Source organism: Centroberyx affinis, unplaced genomic scaffold (assembly GCF_046629955.1).
Source record: "Centroberyx affinis isolate AG114_WGS23_722 - 3 ecotype Tasmania unplaced genomic scaffold, CSIRO-AGI_Caff_v1 ptg000888l_1, whole genome shotgun sequence".
NCBI lineage: Eukaryota > Metazoa > Chordata > Actinopteri > Beryciformes > Berycidae > Centroberyx > Centroberyx affinis.
In genome coordinates this window covers 489,183-506,637 of record NW_027279477.1, presented here as the reverse complement: position 1 = coordinate 506,637, position 17,455 = coordinate 489,183, and the positions used below count along the sequence as shown (strand labels likewise).

General features: G+C 39.6%; 1 protein-coding gene across 1 annotated transcript in view; it reads left to right on the top strand.

Annotated features, from left to right (window-relative positions):
* obscnb (obscurin, cytoskeletal calmodulin and titin-interacting RhoGEF b) overlaps nt 1-17,455 on the top strand; it is a 61,663-nt gene that overhangs the window by 17,011 nt on the left and 27,197 nt on the right. The window contains 14 exon segments of the mRNA XM_071521420.1: nt 2,184-2,450; nt 3,129-3,398; nt 3,543-3,809; nt 3,942-4,208; nt 4,304-4,570; nt 5,102-5,371; nt 5,488-5,757; nt 6,063-6,329; nt 8,424-8,690; nt 8,852-9,118; nt 10,038-10,304; nt 10,680-10,946; nt 11,495-11,761; nt 12,222-12,488. Of these exon segments, the coding sequence (XP_071377521.1) occupies nt 2,184-2,450; nt 3,129-3,398; nt 3,543-3,809; nt 3,942-4,208; nt 4,304-4,570; nt 5,102-5,371; nt 5,488-5,757; nt 6,063-6,329; nt 8,424-8,690; nt 8,852-9,118; nt 10,038-10,304; nt 10,680-10,946; nt 11,495-11,761; nt 12,222-12,488 (3,747 nt within the window).

The following is a 17,455-nucleotide window of genomic DNA, read 5'->3' as shown; positions in this document are numbered from 1 at the left end:
CGAAATATTATTCTGTGGATTACTTAACCATTATGTGACAATGTTCAGATGCAGGTTGCAAATGGATTATCTCTAATCATCATGACTAAAGTGGTCAGAAAGTTGCCCAGAATTACTTGCTTATGAGCATCTGAAATCACAATCATTTTCAAATTTTGATCAAATTAGGACCAATTAGGCTACTCTAAACTGATTATTAGGCTGTATGCAGATTCTGGTGGCATGCAACCTGATAATCCAAATCCTGGTTCATTGTTTTTCACATAAATTTAAATCAACATTTAACCTGGACTAGTGACCAGGTTAAATGTGTAAATGTCTGTAATCAGACTGAAGTCAAAGTGAATGGTTTCTTGCAAAAAAAAAAAAAAAATACAATGCAACATTCTGACAACTTTTCAGTCAGGTGAGGTAGAAAATCTAGTTGCAGCTTTCATTTACATTGTCATAGTTTCAGGCATCTATGGCTCATTGAGACCTGATGGCAAAGGGAAAACAATCTTTCTGTTTTCCAACTAACTTATTTCTTAGCATTAGCTGATGTTCAGGATTTTTTTCCTGGGTATTGTCATCGCTTCCTTTCTTGATTGAATGTTGTTAAGACCCTGTGTATTGGTGTCCACAGAGAACACATCATTAGTCAATTGTTTTTTTCTAATTGGGTTAATTTGAGGCATTGCTGCATCGTGCTTGTTGTTCGTGTCCCCTTTAAGACAGGAATCAACTTAGTTGGATGGAAAAAGGCTCAGGACTATACTGTCAAGAATAAGTGCACTTAAATAAGATTGTCTTTGTTTATTCTCCATGAAGTTAAAGAAATAGATTGTTGGGCTCTCATCCTCAAAGTGTGATGTTTTCATTGGACAATTCAGTAATAAGTACTAAAAAAAACAGTGTAGCTGTTTAGAGCCTCAAACTTTTAAGAAACTCACTTCTATTTTCTTTGAGAAGCAAGAGGGAGCCACTGATATAAGGATCCCATTTTGGGGATACAGTCTGTGATTCTGAATCATGCTGAGCCAGGCTTTCACTTCAGGACATCATGTTCCACGCATAAAAAAGACATGGCACTCCTACAGGTGAAGGTTTGAGCACATATCCAAGAGATGCTTCCTCTGCGGAGTGACTGTGAACTGCATTGGTGTCGAACAATCATCCATGTCAGCTTCGAGAGGAGGGTTAGTTAGGGTTAGGTTAGGTTTCTCCCAAATGTCGTTCTATTGCCTCTAGTCCCACCTGGTGGTGGAAGTGGCTTTAAAAAGTCTTGTTTTGAGGAATTTAATTTTATCTTGTGCATTTCTGTTGCCTTTGATAGTGGAGTAAAAATATTTTTGGTTTTGTGTTAGATCTACTGTGATGTAGTCTGAAACTTTAATTTGCTTGTTGACCTGCGGTAAGACTGGGTTAGGTTTACTGGCCTGTGGTAGGACTTGGTTAGGTCTGCTGTTCTGGGGTGTTTTGATGGTAATCAATTATATATGAGTATTAGGGATTCCTCTAGAAGTATGAGGTCTATGAATCAAACAAAAAATACAAAATTTCAGCAGTCTAATGGGTGATGAGATGAAAGATGATGGTAGAGGCATTCACTCCCTGCATAATTGTTTTCTCTGACTCATTAAATAGCATACTTTGTTAACACTTTACCATACGTTGCTCAACATTATGTACAGTATATGTAAAGATTTTTTTAAACTACTCTACAACACAATATGTTATTACTTTTTAATGACTAACTATTGTGTTTTGATTTAATTGATTGCTTTTAACTTTTATGAAATTACATTGTGTTCTTCCCTAATTCTAAGTCACTGTTCATGCTGTATGTAATCAAACAGCAATTGACAAAACATATACAACAACATTTTTATAGGGATTACAGCTAAGAAAACAATCATATTTACAGCCATACAGTAATTCCTACTTAATGCAATGTGTCATTATAACATGCCTGCAACCTGCTTTAGCTTTTGCAGACAATATGTTAGAAGCGATGATGCATCAAATGCACTAGTTTTCACAGGTTTTAAAGCCCATTTGCTATGGCTATAGCATGATGTAGTTCTGAGCTTTGTCTTTTCTATAGGGCGCTTAGGCAAGGGCTTTGGCAAGACCTTGGCATTAATAGCACCTTTGTGGCATACATGATGGTTTGTACTGATAAGCTGTTGTTGTTGCTGTAGAGCTGCCTGTGAAGTTTGTGAAGAGACTCAGGGATAAGATAGCGATGTATAAGCATCGTGGTCATCTTGAATGCCAAGTGTCACGCGCCAGTGCGAAGGTGAGGTGGTACAAGAACAAGACGGAGATCAAGCCCAGCACGAAGTACGAGATCAAGAGTGAAGATGTGTACCGAAAACTCACCATCAACGATGTGGGCTCAGGGGACGAAGACACGTACACCTGTGATGCCACTGATGACAAGACATCCTGTAAACTGCTTGTGGAAGGTAACAGGGTGGAAGATGTCAAAGGTTTATTGTAAACCATGGTGTCAGGTTTAGCTAACTTGTATTTATATGGTCAATTATAGGGCATCTATATGACTATATAAATACATTTGCCATCAACAATGCCATCAGACTGCTAGTCAATAAGGTATCAATCTGTCTGTCTGTCTGTCTGTCTGTCTGTCTGTCTGTCTATCAGAAATGGTCAAGTATGTGGTAAAGGAGAAGTATGTGATTTGACCATGCTGATTTGTAGTTTTTTGCCCATTTTGTAACATGCAAGTCCAAGCAAATAAATGACAATAATAATACTATTTTTAATTATTCAAGCAACAAATAAATTATCATAACTTTAGCACCACTGCAGTAAGTCATCCTTAATGTTAGAATTGCGCATGGCTCAATAATGATACAAAATGGGCCAAAGAAGTTTCCAGAGGATTCACATTATCCTTTACCACAATATCTTCACTCTATGTACTTGAGTTGACATTTCTGTGACATATTACTAATTACTAAGGGATTATTTTATTGGTTAGAGATAATGTTAGTAATCATATTTGGATAATTTTAATTGGGTACTGTTAACTTACTATAAAACACTGTTGTATTTAGCTTTCTGAACTCACATCGACTACATCTTCAAACCAAACTACTCTCTTTTCACGGCTCCTACAGAGCAGTCCATCAGCATTGTGCGGGAGCTGAGTGCAGTGGAAGTTACAGAGCCCTTCGCTGCTGTCTTCGAAGTTGAAATCAGTATGGAATTGGTGAAGCCTCCTATATGGACACTGAATGGAGTTGCTGTGCAGGAGAGCACTGATGTTGAGATGGAGAAAGAAGGCACTATGCACCGCCTCACCTTCAAAAAGACCAAAGCATCCATGACAGGACCTCTGCAATTCACTGCTGGCAAAAGCAAATCTATGGCCCAACTCACAGTCAAAGGTAAAAATGTGACTTTAGGTACAAACCAAATGTTTATACAGTATTTTTGCTACTGTAAATTGTATGCTGCAAAACAGCTCTAGGTGATTATGCTTAATGTAATTCAGTCAAATCTAATCACATACTGTTGTTCCTCCCGTTTAGAGCGTCCACTTGAGGTTGCAGAGCCCATCAAAGACGTGAAGGCTAAGGAGAAAAGCTCAGCTATACTCAGCTGCAAATTCTCTGCCTCACCCAAAGAGGTTAGTTGGTTCAAAGGTCAAGCACCTCTGGCAGCATCAGACAAGTATAGCATTAAGCAAGATGCTTCACGGGCTCAGCTCACCATTCAGAAGTTGACTGGAGAAGATAGTGGAGTGTACCGCTGTCAGTCCGGAGCTGCTGAGACCAAAGGAACTCTTACTGTTGAAGGTACAGTGGTGATTAACTTGTTGCATTAGAAAATCATTCTGGATTGAAAATGTATCCATAGTATCCACCAAACATTTGATTTGAAGTTATCACTCATTTAACTAAAATCATTGTTTTGTTTCTCCTGTCTAGTGCGTGAAATTAAGATCACCAAGCACTTGGCAGACACAGAGGTTGATGAAGACAGCGATGCAGCGTTCACCTGTGAGATTAACTATGCGGATGAAGAGGTACAGTGGCTGCTGAATGACAAGGTGCTCTTCACCAATGAGGTCAACACCATCACTCATGAGGGAAAACTTCACAAGCTCACACTTAAGAACTTGGCACCTCAGGATGGGGGCACTATCACCTTTAAAGTCCGCAAGGTGACAGAGTCTGTCACACTGAAGGTTAAAGGTAAGAACTGTGATCATGGTTTAACCAAGTCAAGTGAGGAAATGCGAACTTAATATATTCTTCCATCATGCTTACCTTTCTCAATTACCCTCCAGAGAAGCGCGCGGTGTTCCTCAAGTCTCTAGATGATGTTGTTGGAGAGGAAAAAGGCATGATAACTCTGGCATGTGAGGCCTCCAAGCCCAGAGTTTCCCCCACATGGAAAAAAGAGGGTAAAGTCCTGAAGGCTGGACCAAAGTATGAGCTGCTTCATACAGGAAAGTCCTTGGGATTGATCGTCAAGGATGTCACCAAGGAAGATGCTGGAGAGTACATCTGTGACCTGGGAACTGAGGTTTCTAAGTCAAAGGTCACTGTAAGAGGTTGGTATTGTTAACATACATATTGTTTGCTATTTTAGCTTTTTATAAACATGTATTGTTTATAGGGATGGGGTGGTATGCTTATCTCATGATATGATTCGATACGCGATATGGGGTTCACGATTCGATACAACCACGATACAATGTAATATCTAAAAGTTCAATGACAACAAAGTCTGACTGAATTATGTTTATTTCTGAGCCACAAATCTGTAATGGCATTGACTTGCTAGAATCTAAACAATTTAAAAATGTCTTATTTGTGATTAGTACAGCAGAATAAAATGTAGCTAATATCGCGATTCATTTTTCTACCCCATGTTATGTATTGTCACACTTTCGTATTGTGATATATTGAATTTTGATATATTGTCCCATCCGTAATTGTTTAGCATATTTTTTTACATATACTATGTGAAGGTTTTCATTAAAAGCCCAAGACATTTATTTATGTATTTATTGTGTCTGTTTTTTTATCAAAATCCCCATGATATGATACAATACACCTTTTGCTCTCTGCCCTGACTTTAGAAATTGGCATTGGAATTACCAAATATCTGAAGTCAGCTGAGGCGAATGAGGGAGAGACATGTAGCTTTGAGTGCATCTTGTCTCGGGAGAGCACAGATGAGTGCTCCTGGACTCTGAATGGCCAAACCGTTACAAACGGTGGACGCTTCAAAGTCTCTAGTAAAGGACGCAAGTACATGCTGACCATCAAGGATGTCACCCCTGCTGATGCTGGAGAGGTGGTCTTCAACATTAAAGACCTGAGCTCCAAGACAACATTAACAGTTGAAGGTAAGTTATCTGTTGTTTTAAGAGACGTAGACAGACTTGAGACACTGAATGAATTCAAGTGTCGAAATGACAAAAGTAAACACGAATATAAAACATGTTATCTTCCCTTGTTGCAGGCAAAGCTTCATCTGTGTCGAAGGGACTGCAGAATGTTAGTGCTGGTCCAGGGGAAGATGCAGTGTTCACCTGTGAGGTAACACAGGCTAGCTCAACAGTAAAGTGGGCCAAGGAAGACAAGGCCATCAAGAAGAGCCAGAAGTATGAAATCAGCCAAGAGCATAAGGTCATGAAGCTGACGATCCGTAGCATCTCTGCTCAGGACTCTGGAGAGTACAGTTGTGAGGTTGTTGGAGGAGCAACGACCAAGGCTACGCTGGAGATCAAGGGTACGACTTAGAAGACTTTTCTTAGTTATCTACTTTTACCTTAGGCCAGTGTTGATCTTTGACTGTGTAAGAACACTTTAAGAGACATGCATAACAATAACATCAACTACTGTTGAGAAATTTTGATATAGAAATAATATAATATAATATAATATAATATAATCAATATAATATAATCAATATCTGTATACTAAAAATAGTTAGAATCAGTTCATGGGTAACTTCATATTCTCCACAGATCGACTTTAATCTTATAATTTCATACAGTGTCTAAACATGCAACAAATTTGTTTTCTTTTTCACAGAGCCACTCCATAAATTTACCAAAGCGCTAAAGGACAGCCAAGCAGAGGAGAAGGGCTCCGTGACTTTGCAATGTGAGACTGCACAAAGCCCATCCAAGGTGACGTGGTTGAAAGGGAGCACAGAGCTCAAGGCCGGAGGACGATATGAGATGTCCCAGAAGGAGGGGGTCTTAACTCTCACCATCAAGCACCTGGAGGACAAAGACAGTGACATCTACACTTGTGACGTGGGTACTGCCAAGAGCATGGCAAAGGTGACAGTCAAAGGTAAGAACTTGAGTTTGTTACCAGTTTTCAGAGTGTTTACCACTATGAAATCAACCCGCTCAAATGTTAGCCCTGCTATAATTAATTGGAATTCAACACACCCAGTGATAGGCTATCATGAATGCTGGCCTATGGTGTAGGTGGGTACAGCGTTTTGCATAGTTAAGTATTGTTATCAATGCTGTTTGAAGAGCTAATTGAGTATTGAATGTCTAGTATATTAATTGAGTATTGAATGTCTAGTATATCCTACCTTTTTGGTATCCACTAGAGAATAGTGGGGAAAAAATAAGAGCTTCCAAAAGGCCCATAGAAAACAAGATGAAAAAGTTGGAAGCCACTTCAATACAAAGGGTGAAAATGTATTAATTTCTTAGTAAGCGGAAAACAATAAGGCACCTGAGGAAGAGTGCTAAGCTTGAAACACGTAGCTTATCCTGCATGTACAGTAGTACAGAAGCCTATCACTGTGGTCTATTTTGAAATGTATTTGTTTATTTATTGTTTTGCGCCTGGTAAGCAATTCAGAAATTTCCCCCTTTGCATTAAAGGGGCTTCCAACTTTTTCATCTTGTTTGCTGTAAGAAAATTTAGCAACATTCACCCATCGAGTATGGCCTCTCAGTATCTGCCTCTCAGTATCTGCCTCTCAGTATCTGCCATAATGAAATGTTTAAAGGTTGAATCGTGTGTATGTGTATTATGCACAGTCTTTTGTAATATTTATTTAAAGGAGGGGTATCATTTGCTTTTTCAGCAGTTTTATATAAGTAACTGGTGTCTATAAATTACGTCTGTTCAGTTTTTTTTTCAGTAAAAACCGTTTAGTTATAGCTTTAGCTATTCACTTCCCAGTGTTTGTTTCCCACCTACAAGAAAATAGGTCGTTTTACATAAGCAGCTTCTTATGCTAATGAGCTACTGCTCATTTTTAAGTCTGACATAAAGTGCTGTTTGACATACAGTTTGCTTACAGTTTCCCCTAAGCCTTTGAATTCCGACTGTATAGGTACTCTCCCTGCATCATGTCTCAGTACATTTTGTCTTTTTGGTTTGCTACTGTTTGAGTTTGGTCATGGCATTACACCACACTTTTAGTGGTGGATGGTACTTTGCTTTAGCCTGTGGTGTGATTTTGTTTGTGCTTTAAGTCACAGTCTGTTTGGTCTATTTGTTCCACCCAGGTCAGTCAGTGCTTATAGTGGAAAAACCTCAGGATGTTAATTGCTTTGAGGGGGAATCTGCTACGTTTGTGTGCTGTGTCAGCCCTACCGATCTGCTTCATGTACAGTGGTGCTTAGATCAAACTCCTCTGCAGCCCAACCCCCTCAATGATATCCAGGTGTTAGAACGGGGTTACCACTCTCTTACCGTTAGAGAGCTGACTCCTAGGGACTCGGGCACCATCTCTGTGGTTGCCGGGGACCAGAAAGTATATGCCTCCCTTGTTGTCAAAGGTAATTTACATGGCCCCCGACTCATGATCTAGTAGAAGTCTTGACTTGTTGCTAGATCTTCTGAATTTTCTTAATGGCACAAATGACTTATTCTGTTTTGCATTGTGAGTGCATTCCTGGAAGGTCAGCTTTGCTGTTTTGTTCAACTCCATTTCTATCCTATTTGTCTTGGGATTTGCATGTTTGTCAAGTGGATAGAGAATGTTTTGTACATCCACAAATTATGCACCTGTCCATCAGCACCTCCATCAGCACCTGTGTGAATGTTTCAGCGGGATTCATTCTTCAATGCATTGTTTTGTTGTGAAAGCACTGATCACTGCTTGAACAAATGTTTTCTAAGTTGGTAATCCTTTGTGCATTTTGAAAAGGATTTCATTTTGTAGTACAGTACTGTGTTGGTTTTTGTTTGCATTTAAATTCAGTGCACTATTGTAGCAAAACCTTCATCAAAACAATCATCTTGTTTCATCAATCCAACTGTTGGAATCATGTTCAGGTTCCAAAAACTAACGTTGGAAGACTGGAGCACGTCAAATCATCCATCATCCTTCTCATCATTTTGCCTACTCCATCACAACCCAAGATTTTCAACGTTGTGCTTAATATAATGAAGTCATTGTCCATTTTCTCATAGCCCTGCCTGCCAGTTTTAAAGAGGAGCTAAAGAACCAGGATAAAAAGGAAGGGGAGACCGTAACACTTTGCTGCGAGTTATCAAAACAAGGGGCTGAAGTTCAGTGGAAGAAGGGCTCTGAAATTCTTAAAGCTGGAGAGAAGTATGAGATGAAACGAAGAGAGACCTCTTTTGAGCTTCAAATAAAGAATTTGAAGTTTGAAGATAGTGGAGAGTATTCCTGCGAGTGTGGGGACCAGAAGACAGCTGCAACTATCAAAGTTGATGGTATGGATTTATTTATTAATGGAGACAGACAATTTTGTATTAACATAAAACAAATGTTATCTCATGTTTTATTGCCTGTAAAAGTGTTAGGTTTCTGTTACATTCGTGTTTTGTGAAACCAAACCACCTCATTAAGAAGTAATCAAACGTTGGTTGTACAGCATTACCAGCAACCTTCAAACAGAAGCTGGAGAGCCAGGAGGCTGAGGAGGGAGGCAGTGTTACTCTGCACTGTGAACTCTCTAAAGCTGGAGTCCCTGTTGAGTGGAAGAAGGGCACACAGGTGCTGAAGTCTGGTGAAAAGTACCAGATAAAGCAGAAAACCTCTGTGAATGAACTCCTGATCAGCAAAGTGGAGCCAGAAGACAGTGGAGACTACAGCTGTGTGTGTGGAGACCAGAAGACCACAGCCAGCCTCAAGATCAAGGGTAGGAGGAAGATTTTTAAAGAATCAGTCTATGGATTTAGTGTTGAAAAATGTGTCTGATTAATTTTAAAGGTTTTTGTGGTTTTTGACATGCTTGCTTTGGACCCTCATGTCATCATGTCTGTGCTGCAATCACCTCTGTGATGTCTGGTCTACAGTTTTTGTGTCTGGTTTGTTTCAGTGTTTTATGATTAGTTTTTGTGCCAGTTGTTGTGATTGAATTTATCATACATTACTTGATAGTTGGTTGAGCAAAATTGAATTTTATCTTGTTTCTTTTTTCATTCAACTTTTTTGGTATGTGGTTATCTTTGGTAACCCTTCCCTTTCCAGTTACCCTAAAAAATAGGTATTTATCAGGTGACTACATGATAAGAATAGTCAGTTATTAAGTAATTGCAGCTGTAACCAAGTTGGTAAATACTTTGAAACAACTTAATTACTTAAATCTTTACCATTACTCATCAATTTAAGTAGATTAAAGGCAAAATCCCGAAGAAATTAGGATATACTTTCTTATAAGCACCTTCTCTTTTACCCATTAAGTCCAGGAACTTTCTTGTACTGTAGGTACAGAAGATTTATATTAGCAATAGGCCAAATTTAATTGCGTTCCTTCTAGGAAGTAAGGCATTGTTCATAGCTTTACCCTCATCAACATGTACCATGTATTCCAATTTACTTTGAATGTAAATTGAAGCTGGACTGTAACAGCAAGCATTGTTTGTTCTTATGGTATTATTTGGTTCTTACCATATCCTTTGATATCCTACCTTGAATTAATGGGGAATAGAGCAGGAGTTTCAAAACGTTAGTGTTTCACTGGTAAATATCTAGTACTTACAGTTACTGCAAAAGAAAGGTTTACCATATTTTTTGATGGTTTGACATTGGTTACTGACCAACTAAGAATTCCTCAGCCCAACCAGTGACCTTCAAACAGAAGCTGGAGAGCCAGGATGCTGAGGAGGGAGGCAGTGTTACTCTGCACTGTGAGCTCTCTAAAGCTGGAGTCCCTGTGGAGTGGAAGAAGGGAACACAGGTACTGAAGTCTGGAGAAAAGTACCAGATGAAGCAGAAAGCCGCTGTGAATGAACTCCTGATCAGCAAAGTGGTGCCAGAAGACAGTGGAGACTACAGCTGTGTGTGTGAAGACCAGAAGACCACAGCCAGCCTCAAGATCAAGGGTAGGAGGACAAATTGTAAAGAGTCAATCTATGGATCTAGTTTTGAAAAATATTTCCAACAGGTTTTCAAATATACATATTTGTTGTTTTAGACATATTTGTTTTGGAGCCATCATGTCTGTACTGCAGTCACCTCTGTGATGTCTGTTCTGTCTACCTAGTTTTTGTCAGTGTTTGGTTTGTTTCAGTGTTTTGTTTGTTTTTTGTTACATTTTTTGTGATTCAATGTATCATAATGTAGTTGATTGTTGACTGAACTAGTATAATTGTACTTCATCCTGTTTATTATGTATTCTTTAATTTCCTTTTTGTTGTATGTGACTATTTTTTGTTGATGGTTTGTGATTGGTTACTAACAAACTAATGATTCCTTAGCCCAACCAGTGACCTTCAGACAGAAGCTGGAGAGTCAGGAGGCTGAGGAGGGAGGCAGTGTTACTCTGCACTGTGAACTCTCTAAAGCTGGAGTCCCTGTGGAGTGGAAGAAGGGAACACAGGTGCTGAAGTCTGGAGAAAAGTACCAGATGAAGCAGAAAGCCTCTGTGAATGAACTCCTGATCAGCAAAGTGGTGCCAGAAGACAGCGGAGACTACAGCTGTGTGTGTGAAGACCAGAAGACCACAGCCAGCCTCAAGATCAAGGGTAGGAGGAAGATTCAGTGCTAAAAGTAGTGTATATGTATCAGGTGACTTTTGTTGGTTTTCCAGCCAAAGTCAAGGATAGGAAGAAAGTTTTTAGATGCGAAGCAATTCATGGAAGCAACTCACTCACTCACTCTCTCTCTCACTCACTCACTCAGTCACATCCTCACGGTTAGCCTATTTGACCCCTAGTGGCTGTTAGGGAGGCATGTCGTCTACAGAAAACACTGAACTTATGATCATTCACTTGCCTCCTCTCTGCGATACTGCTGAACTGTGTAGGCTGCTTCACATCTATGACACTGTGTGACCTTGTTAATGAGTCAGTCCATGGTGTAATGTTGAAAAATGTATCAGATTGATTTTAAAATATAGATATTTGTGGTTTAGATATGTTTGTTTTGCAGCCATTATGTCATGGTGTCTGTCCTGCAGTCATGTTTGATGTCTGTTCTGTCTACCTACAATATTTAAGTATTTTATGTTTGTTATGTGGATATTTTTGTCGGTGGTTTGTCATTGGTTACTAACCAACTAATGATTCCTCAGCCCAACCAGTGACCTTCAAACAGAAGCTGGAGAGCCAGGATGCTGAGGAGGGAGGCAGTGTTACTCTGCACTGTGAGCTCTCTAAAGCTGGAGTCACTGTGGAGTGGAAGAAGGGAACACAGGTGCTGAAGTCTGGAGAAAAGTACCAGATGAAGCAGAAAGCCTCTGTGAATGAACTCCTGATCAGCAAAGTGGTGCCAGAAGACAGTGGAGACTATAGCTGTGTGTGTGAAGACCAGAAGACCACAGCCAGCCTCAAGATCAAGGGTAGGAGGAAGATTCAGTGCTGGGCAACTTTTATTGATATAAGTAGCACACATGTATCAGGTGATTTTTCTTGGTTTTGCCAGCAAAAGCAAGGCTATGAAGAAGGTTTTTGAGTCAGTCCATGGGACTGTTGCTGAAAAATGTATTCAATTGATTTTTAAAAGATAGATATTTGTGGTTTTAGATATGTTTGTTTTCCAGCCATTATGTCATGATGTCTGTACTGCAGTCACCTCTGATGTCTGTTCTGTCTACCTACAGTGTTTGTATGTTTAAGTGTTTTACGTTTGTTTTTTTGTGCCAATTGTGTTGATTCAGTGTATCATAGAACTGTATTGTTGGTGGAGCTCAATTGTATTTTATCTTGTTTTGGGGTTTTTTCTTTCATTTCCCTTTCTGGTATGTTGCTGTTTTTGTTGATGGTTTGTCATTGGTTACTAACCAACTAATGATTCCTCAGCCCAACCAGTGACCTTCAAACAGAAGCTGGAGAGCCAGGATGCTGAGGAGGGAGGCAGTGTTACTCTGCACTGTGAGCTCTCTAAAGCTGGAGTCCCTGTGGAGTGGAAGAAGGGAACACAGGTGCTGAAGTCTGGAGAAAAGTACCAGATGAAGCAGAAAGCCGCTGTGAATGAACTCCTGATCAGCAAAGTGGTGCCAGAAGACAGTGGAGACTACAGCTGTGTGTGTGAAGACCAGAAGACCACAGCCAGCCTCAAGATCAAGGGTAGGAGGAAGATTTATCATTTTAACCACTGTATATTAAGATATGTTTCAGTAATTTCAGCAATTTCAAGTGTTAGGTATTTTTTGATCTGTCATTGCCTAGAAATCACTTTTTTAAACTTAATCACAGTTTTTGCTGTAAAGATTGATGTTGAATTGAAAGGAGGAACATTTTGTATTAGACTTTAATCTTGAAGTATGTTTGTAGGTGTTGTCTGTTGTATTCATGGTTTTGTCTTGACTGAACCATTTTAACTTTTTCCTGTGAAATTTATTTTATGTCATTTTTTTAATGTTGTCTTGCAGCTGCATATAATATCAGTGTTCTTTGTGGGTGTATGGCATCAGATTGTTGTATGTGCACGTGATGGCTCACTTGGTTGGATCCCTTTGCTCTGACATCTGTACTGCTCAGTGTGCAATGATACCGTAGAAGGAGCTGAGAGGTTGTACTTTCAGTATTTTTCACTTTCTTTCTCATCCTTCTGATTCTTACCTTTGAGATCACAACTCAAAATTGGACACATCGTTGTAGCTCTAAAGCCTGTAGCTCCTGTAATGACTCCAAAGTGGAAACCCTAGATTGTATTGTAGGAGGAGCATCTGATTTATATCACCATATACACTAACACAGTTTGGCATTTTACCAGACACTGCTTCTTGCTGCTGGTTTTGTTGGTGATGTTTTTTACCATTGATGATGTCTCTATGCGGGGCCATAAACTGGTTTTATCTGTTTTATCCACAATTATAGAGATTAGGAGATTAAGTGTCCAGTTTTTCTGTTGTGTGTTGTCATTTATTGCATTGAAAACCAGCTTGGTTAGATCAATGTTGCAAAAAGCCTGTAGATATTTTTTTTGTCATATCTTAGTTATGAGCTGTGTTTTATGGTGCTTGTGGATTGCTGATTTCTTTTATTTGAACCTTGTGAGCTGTTCTGTTAGGCTATATGCTGCTGTTTTGTTTTTATCGTAATGTGGATGGTCAAGTATATTATGAGATTCTGAATTCAAAATGTTTCATCACAGCTGTGAAGCCTTCAGCTCCTCCATCAGCTGCTTCAGCTGCCACACAGGAATCTAAGAGGCAGGAGACCAAAGAAACAAATGAAGGTATGGAGGGAAGATGGCATTTAGCTGCAGTTTGGCTTCCAGCTTTACCTGCACTGTCCAGTTTATTGATAATGGCTTTTTCGTTTGCTCCCATGTCCAGTCTGCTCTAAAATTAGACCTGTATCTTCTGGCACATGCTATGCAATGCTATAGCTTTTGATACCAAATGTTATGTTGCAGTTTTCTGTGCCTCTGCTTTGGCAAGTGGTGTCTGTCTGATAATGGGATTGCCTGTCGCAAGGGTTTTTTTCCTCAATGTGGCATTGCTTTATTTGTAGCTTAAACTACCTTATTTTATTGAGTAGCTTGGAGATCCTTGTTTTTGTGCCAATTACCCTGTTGACATTATTGGTGCTTTTTTCTGAGAATGGTATCTATTGTCTCTTGGAGTTTACATGAGCATTGCTTACTTCTGTGTAGCATGCCGCTTTTAGCACATACTTGCTTAATGTTTTAAGAAGACTGGAGATCATTGTATTTGTGCCATTCACCCTATACATATATTCATAGCAATATTTTTATCTATCAAATTGACCTGTTTTTAATATAGTTCTCATTGTTTTGTTCAATGGCTGTTATTATGTAAAACTTTGCAACTAATAAGACTTAAACTCCTGCGGGAGCCTACAGACAGCAGCCTTTGATACAGATGACCAAAGTTCGAGGTAAAGGTATATAAGAGACTATTTTGGATGTGTTAACATGGTTCTTGCCAGTGCTGGAACTCCCAAGTTCTGCAAGTCCATGTTGCTGCCATCAGGCCTTGTACAGCATTTGTCCATATCATACTTGTATTGCAGCAATGAAGTCTGAAGCTCCATCGATAGTTGCCAAAGACAAGCCTAAGAGGCAGGAGATAAAAGAGACAGTAGAAGGTAATGGGCAGAAGATTCCCAGCTTTGCCTCTTGATTTAGCCTTTGTGCATTTATATGTGATGGATGTGTGTGCATCACTTTGTGAAATGTAAGTCAAAAGTGGAGACGTGCTCTTCTTGTCACTGCTGGAGAGGTGTTCAACATATAATATCGATAAGCAACCTGTTTGTGAGAAACCATACTAAGCTATCCAGTGTCGTCAAAACGTGTCTTAACTCCATGTCTTCGCTGATGACAGATGTCAGAAATTTGTTGGGTGATGAATTGACTTGCATTGTGTATTTTTGCTTGAAGAAATGCTTTAAGACTAGACTAATTTTTTCCCTTCTCCTTGCTGTTTTACTATGATATTTAATCTGCTTCGTCCCCGGTAACTGTGGCTCTTTTATCCAGCTGTTAAATCTCTTGCTCTCTGCTGTCATTTTTTGGTACCTTGTTTGTACTACTGCTGTGGAAAAAAATTGTTAATGTTTCAACATCAGTGGATTTCTGTGATCTCGGGTTTGTTCATCTGGGTTTGTTTTGTAGCATGGATACTGATTTATTTGAATGACCATAAGCCTTTGTTCCCATCCTTCTGCTTTATTTACTGCATTTCTGGGATATATAATGCCACTTACTGTATGCACATGCAATGTCATTGGCTCCTCAAGATTTGGTGGTTTTAAGACTTGTGCATTGCATGTTGCTGATTCTATAATCTAAGGCAATTTAAAATTGTGGGTCCGGTGTTATGTTTAATTTCATAGCTGTGAGGCTTCCAACTACTGAAGAGAGTCCTCCCGAACAGCAGCCCCAAAAACAGGAGACCCAGAAACCAGAGCTGAAAGTGGGAGGTGAAGGTAGGGAGAGACACCAGGACCGCTGTTCGCATGGCTCTTGTCTGCTACTGTCTCATATCCAGGCTGTAACATACAGTATGTCAGTACTGTAAGGCAGGTCACCATTATGTTTTATTCCAGTTGTGAGGTTTACAGAAATAGACAATATAAACTAAATAAGTGTTGGAAGGTATAGAGGGAGGAGACAGTTTCGTTTGGCTTTACTATCTGTGCTGTTGGTTATGTTGCCTGATGAATGGTTCAAACATGAAGCAAGGCTTTGTTGTTCTCTTATTAGTTCTATTTTGCTATTCTTGCTATTCTATGGCAAATATGTTGTCCAGCTGTATTAGTGCTATGTTTTATACCAGTTGTGTGTTGAACGTCAGATGTTTTGATGCACCATGTTTGTGGCACTGTGGCAGTACTGCGGTGGATTGCTGCTGTCTTTTGGAGTATTGATCGTGATCTGTGCAGAGAAGCTTTACTTGCTGTTGCCTGTGGCTCTATTGATTTTGATTGCAAATTTCTGGTCTCCCAGGTGTTGCTTAGTTTTGATGCTTGTATGGAAATGAACAAATTTCCTGTAGAACTGACTTTAGTCAATATACAATATTGAAAAAATAGCTATGAGGACACCAACCACCACAGAGACTCCCAAAAAAAAGTCCCAGAAAGAGGAACCCAGAGTGGGAGATGAAGGTAGGGAGTGTTGTCTGCTTCTCGGGCTATAGCACCCACCACTGTAAGTTGTTGAGGTTACCAAGATTGTGTTTTATCACAGCTGAGAAGACTGCTGCTGGAGTAGCTGCCAAACAAGATACAAAGAAGCAGGGGACCAAAGAGGCAGTAGAAGGTAATGAAGGATGTGAGCTGATCTTTGGCTTCCTGCATCCCCCTAGTTGTACATTTTCCAGCCACATCCCACTCAGTGCCTGTGTTGCCAAAGGCAGTCACTCAGCAGCACTGATGCTCCTTACTGTATGGTACATCTAGTAATGTGCCCCATGTTTGGCTGTAGCTTGTTTGTGCTGCTACTTGAATTATTTAAATTATTCTTTCCCTTGTAATGCAGTTCAGTATCTCCCTTTGTTGATTTTTTCACTGAGGTTTTTGTTGGCAATGGCATGATTGAAAGAATGAGAGCAAAGAACAGCTTTGTCATCTGCTGCTATCATGTAGCTGAATTCAAAAGTCATGTCACTCAAGACATGAGGTTTATGAGGCACAAGACATAGCTTGGCTGGTGATCCTGTGTTTAAGTTTCCATCTGTGTACTGGTGTGCCATTGGGTTAATAAATGTTAGTCTGATGTTATATGAAATTAGTAAGTAGTTGTAAAGCCTCCAGCTCCAGTAACTTAATGATGCCAGAATGCCATATTAATGCCAGATTAATGATGACAGAAGAGCAAAAAGGGAAATGAAGGTTGGAAAAGAAAGTAATCTACATCTATACATGAGTCTCAATCAATCTTCAATAATGAGAGAGTATAAATATGAAGCAGGGTGTTGCTGAAAAATAATGTGCACTTGCAAATTTTCACTGGCTAAATAAACAAAAATGAGCTGTGTGGCTGGTGGCACCGTAGGCAGTTTGTTTCTTTTGAGGTTTAATCAGGCCTAAAATGTTTTATCACAGCAGTGAAGCTGCCAACTTCTCCAGCTGCTGCCAAACAAGAGCCTAAGGAGTCCAAAAAAGTGGTGGAAGGTATGAACCCAAATCCTCATAAGTGTGCTCATTCATGTGGTGGTGTATCGTATCTGAATGCCACATGCTTCATTGCCATGTGTCCATATGCTAGTACTGTATCTATTTGGAGAACAAGCTTTTTTGGTCTTGGCATTGTTCATGTTATCTGTTGGTTTTAACATATTGCTTTATTTATTATTGCATATTGCATGGATATTTGCATCATCTTCAGATGAAGAGGAGCTTTTGTCCCTGTCAGTTTCAGCCAAATGAATTTTATACATAGTAATGACTATGAAAATACTCCTGCAGTAACCCCTAAGGTTGGGCCTCTGAAGCAAGAAGCCAAAAAGGGAGTTGAAAATATGCATTGGGAAAAAACTGCAAGAACATTGTGCTGACCATGAACAGGGTCCTGTTTGCATTCATCACTTTTTTGTATGCCGCGGTATTTCCAAAGCCTC